We start from the raw sequence: 4837 nt of genomic DNA, 5'->3' as shown, positions 1-4837 counted from the left end.
GGGGGGTTTTGCCTTCCTCTGCAGTGGGGGCATGGCAGTGCATTTTTAACACCCCTTGCCCTGGTGGGAAACTGGCAGTCCTCATCCTCCTGCTTTACCAGAGGCAGGTTCAGGGGCTCCCCATGACTGAGCAAAATGCCTTGGAGCCGTGCAGCAGCCTGGTCGACTTCAGGTTAAGGAACAGGCCAGACAAGGACAAGTCTGGGATGGTTTGGAGGGGGTGATCCTGCCTGGGGAAGGGGCTGGACTAGACGCAGCCTCTGGAGGACCCTGCCAGCCCAGCTGTTTTGAGTCTGATTCATTCCTGGGGCCAGTTGCAGGGGTCACCTCCTCAGGGCTGGGCAGAGGCTCCGTGCCCAGCCCTTGCTCTGGACTAGATGACCAGACCAGATGCAACCCCAGAGCAGCAGTCCATCCAGTGACGCAGGTCGTACTGCCCTCATGCTGCCCGGGGGCACCCTAGGGCGTTGTTCTCTTCTGTCTGGGTGGTTCCCACTCAGGTACACGTGTGCTCTGCGCCCGCATCACAGCCCGTGACTCACTGCTTGTGGGGCTGCGCCTGCGCATTTGCCCCAGGCACAAAGGCAGGAGGTCCGGAGCGCCTCGTGTCCTGCCTGGCACTCAGTAGTGAGCCTCTGCTGTCTCCCCTTGCTCCCCGCCCATCCCCGGGGCATCTCCTGCTCCCAGTAGCCTGTTTGTCATTGCTTCTCTTCAGCTTCACAAGAAGCAGCTTCTCTCCTCTCTTGTCCCAGTTCCTTGTGCCAGCAGCCCTGGGCCCCCGTGTTGGGCTTGTTCTTTGGACAGGGAAGGGGACAGGGCACCAGCTTGGGGAGCGCTACAGCTTGTGGCTGTTTTCTTCCAGCACGTGTTGCTCCAGAGAGGCCCAGTGCAAGAGGAGGCAGGGCCCTGAGGGCAGGCTGTTGGCTTGGAGCAGGGTTGTCTCTGCGTGCTGTCTGCTCGGTGCACAGGGACGCGCTTCCTGAGACCAACAGTGAGGCAGGGCCCCCAGCCCCAGCACTGACCAGCTGCCCCTTCAGACCAGCTGGGTGCAGCTGGGCACTCGGCACTGTGCTGCATACCCCCACAGAGCTTGCTCCCAGCACCATGCAGACAGAAGAAGCCAAAGAGGAGCCACAGGCCATGTCTTCTGTTTCCATCACCTGGGCCTGGCTGAGCTAAGCACTGTAGCTACCCATGTCCAGGGAGACTCGAGCCCCCCTGGCAGGGAATGCTGTGGATGCCCACACTGACCTGGCAGTGCACTAGTGCTTAGGGGCTTGTGCAAGCTCGTTGCACATGTTGTGGCCTCAGTATGACTCCAGCTTTGGCATCTTGGGTGCCTCAGTCCCTGCTGTTGTCACAGACTGAGATCTGGGTCCAAGCACTTATGCTCCAGGGGAGCTCTACCTTGCCTGTAGGCCACAAACTGCCCCCCCCCCCCCCGTCCCTGGCCCCTTGCTGAGCTCTTTATTGCCGCCTACTCCTAGTACAGAAGATCCCCCTATACCAGTGGTTCTCAACATTTTTTGTTCCAGGACCCATTTGTAAACATCAATAGCCAGTCCCGACCCAGTGCCCCCCACTCCCAACCCACTGCCCCCAGCGTATGGGGTGGTGGGGTGTGCAGTGGGGAAGGTGGACAGAGGGGCCCCAAGCAGCCCCTCCTAGGCTAGAGCTCTGCCAGCCTGCAAGGAAAAAGCCACCATTTCCCACATTTTTCTCCTTTAAAGGAGAATCCATTTTAAAAGTTTGTTTGCAACCCTTTTGTATATTCTTGTGACCCCGTTTTTGGGTCACAACCCATGGGTTGAGAAATGCTGCTCTACGCCACCTCCCCTTACACCACTCCATGGCAAACTTCTCCCAGGGCCCCTAGCCCCCACCACCACCACTCCAGCCTTATTAGGGAACAGCAGGGTCTCCCTCCCAGCCTCTCGAGACCCTGTGTCCCTTCCCCTTGTCCCTGAAAGGGCCTAGTTCTGTCTGCAACCGAGAGTCCTCGCAGGGCGCCAGGTGGGGAGAACAATGCCCAATGCCCTGCTTGAGGCTGTCTCTCCTCCCCTGGTCTTGCTGCTGCCTGTGCTCATCATCGGGTGTCAGCCTGAGCTGTGATGTGCCTCTGAATCCATCAGCCTTCTCTGGAGGTCTTGCTTCCTGTCCCCTGTTCAGGAGAGACCTGCAAGCTCCCTGGCTTGCCTCTCTCAGCCTACTTAGAAAATGCTTCCTACATTCTTCGCTAGTCGTATCACCATTTGTGCCTGGGCCATCCTGGCCGTCCTGTGGAGGCTGCACCAGTCTCAGAGCCACCCTTAGCAACAGCCCCTTTTCCAGTGGCTGTGAGCGTATGGGCAAGCGGTGTAGCCACCCGGCGCTGGTGGCAGTCATCCATGTGTCCGTCCCCCCCAAGACACACACACACACACACACACACACACACACACACACACACACACACACTCTCTCGCTCTCGCTCTCTCTCTCTCTCTCTCTCTCTCTCTCTCTCTCTGCAAGAATGAGCTTTGCCATGGCTGTGTGGTGGGTCACGCAGTAACCTGAGTCCAGTCCTTGCCCAGTTCCTCATGGGAACAACACTGCATTACATTGGGACCTGGTGCTGCAGGAAAGGATGGGCCCCACTGAGTTCAGCTCTGAGCTGGGCCAGGAGCAGGACTCCCTGCTCCCACACATGCAGTAACACCCTGCTCCCTCACATGCAGTTGGTCCTACTGTGCGTGAGACACACAGTAGGACCAACACTGCCACAGGCAGGGGCGGGCACCACTTCCCGGTTGAGCTTGGTGGTTGGGATGGGAGCCGGAGCCTCTTGGGGGCTGTGTTCATAGCAGCAGGACTTTGGGGCAAGAGCCTGGACAGGGCAGAGGACAGGGGCGGCTGCTGGTCTGTCCAGGAACCCAGACGTCCTCTGGGGAATGGGACCATCTCCCACAGGCCCTGAGCAGCTGCAGCACCAACCTTGCCCCTCCCCTGTGCCACCTGCAAGGCCAGTTTTGCTCTCGCTGCCACTAACACATGCATGTAACACGTGTGCATGCGCACATCTGTCTAACACCTGGACTCGGTTAGCCCTGCCCCTGTCTGGGAGCCCACCCCTGAGGCTACAGCAGCCCTCTTAACTGGGGCCCCTCAGCCGGGCATTTGGGACTGGTGGCTCTGGCCAGGCCCCACTCAGGGGCTGCAGGGCTGAGCCTGGGCTTCAGGCAGGGGCTGCCTCTGCCCTTTGTCACAAGGTGCCTGGTGCAGCGCATCCTGCCCTTTGCCCTTGGGCTAGGGGGTCAGGATGGCATAGGCCCGGGGCCAAACTCAGCCTCTCCCAGCCCGTGTCCTGGCTGTGTTCAGCCCATTTGCTGGAGCTCCTCCAGCTTGCATTGACCAAGTGCACAATGCATGGGGCAGAGCGTGCAGGGCACAGCATGTGGGCAGGTGTGAGGCAAGTCCCATGCATGTGGCCAGGTGGCTGTGACTGCAGCGGACGATGCTGTGCCACCCAAACCCGTGTCTTGGCTCTGCCCAAGCCCCTTTCTGGAGTGCCCAGTGGCTGCCACCTCTGGCTGAAGCAAGCCTGTAGCCAGAGCCTCCGTGGCAGCTGGTAGCCGCTGAAGCCCAGCCTGCCATGAGGCCTGGCATGGGGTGGGGGGTCAGCAAGGGCAGCTGGACTTGGGGACGCCGGTCTGTCCTGTGCCTCATCTCCCTGTCTCTGCTCAGTCCCCCAGGAGCAGGACGGGCAGCCAGAGGAAGAGGAATTGTTAGTAACGCGTGATCCATCAGCACCCAACGCCTCCGCACTCGAAGATGTGGCTCTGTACAGCAGCAAGCGCAAACTACGGCACGGCCGGCGCAGCCTGGAGGCTGCCGTCCCCACATAAAGCATCTGGCGCCCGTGAGCAATGGGACAGACCGGCACCGGGCTCGCGACCTTCCTGGGCTCTGCCGACAGTGCTGGCCTAGGCCCCACAGCTGCCCCTGACGTGGGACGGGACCCAGGAGCCCGGCAGCAGCGTGGTTAACTGACTTCCTTGGAGGCTGTGAACGTCCCTTTGCTCTCGGCCCGCAGCACGCTGGGGCACGGGCTGAACAAAGACAGCGCTGGAGGCGAGTGGCACAGACAGGGCAGAAGGCAGTGGCAGTGTTAGCTACCACTGTGCAGTGTGGGGGGGGTTGTGTGTGGGGTGGTTTGGGGAGGGGCAATAGCTATTCTCCCCTGAGGATGTTTTAACCGTGAATCCAGGGCTTGCGTTGGGAGACGAAGCAGCAGGCAGCACCAGCCTTTGCTCCTGTTAAGTTTTGCTTAGTTGGCAAAAAAACTCTTGTCTCCCCGCCCTCCCCCAACGGGGCCTGTCACTGGGCCTGAGAGAGCTCGGCACGGCCGACAGCACCGAGTGAAGCGCTGCCCTCAGAACCTGTGCGCCCAAGGGGGGGGAGGGCGGAGACGGAGTGTGTTTGTGGGATGTGTGGGTGCCTCTGCCCTCATGGGGATGCAGTGCTCCGTGTCACTTGCCTCTATGAGCGCAGTGACCTGGTCCTTGCACGCCCTTCAGCCTGTGCCATTCTGGGCGCCAGCACCATGTCCGGTGCAACACGGGCATGCACCCTCCTGTGCAAACCTGTGTGCCTCTGGGCTTTGTCCAGTGTGTGTGGCGTGTGTGACTGAGCTGTAGAGAGGCCGTGAGCAGCCGTAGCGAGGGGATAGTGTGTGCATGTGGCAGCAGTAAGGCAGAGTAGTGGGGGGCTAGGCTGTGACAGATATGAGGTGTAAAAGGACCAGCAGAAGATGAGGTTTGGGGCGGGGCGGAGGGGCTGGGGGGGGGCTAGGTAGGCA

At 60.6% G+C, this 4837-nt stretch overlaps 1 protein-coding gene across 4 annotated transcripts in view; it reads left to right on the top strand.

Moving 5' to 3' along the window:
* SCRIB (scribbled planar cell polarity protein) overlaps positions 1–4435 on the top strand; it is a 157891-nt gene extending 153456 nt beyond the window's left edge. For all 4 annotated transcript variants that reach the window (XM_019528277.1, XM_019528278.1, XM_019528276.1 and 1 more), the window contains one exon: positions 3724–4435. In XM_019528277.1, the coding sequence (XP_019383822.1) occupies positions 3724–3884 (161 nt within the window). In that variant the 3' untranslated portion in view covers positions 3885–4435. The remainder of the gene's footprint in view (positions 1–3723) is intronic.
* Positions 4436–4837: the final 402 nt, after the last annotated feature.

The sequence above is a fragment of the Gavialis gangeticus genome, unplaced genomic scaffold, assembly GCF_001723915.1.
Source record: "Gavialis gangeticus isolate Ggan-Ray unplaced genomic scaffold, GavGan_comp1, whole genome shotgun sequence".
Lineage (NCBI taxonomy): Eukaryota > Metazoa > Chordata > Crocodylia > Gavialidae > Gavialis > Gavialis gangeticus.
Note: the sequence above shows the minus strand (reverse complement) of the source record. Positions and strands in the feature narration are given on the sequence as shown.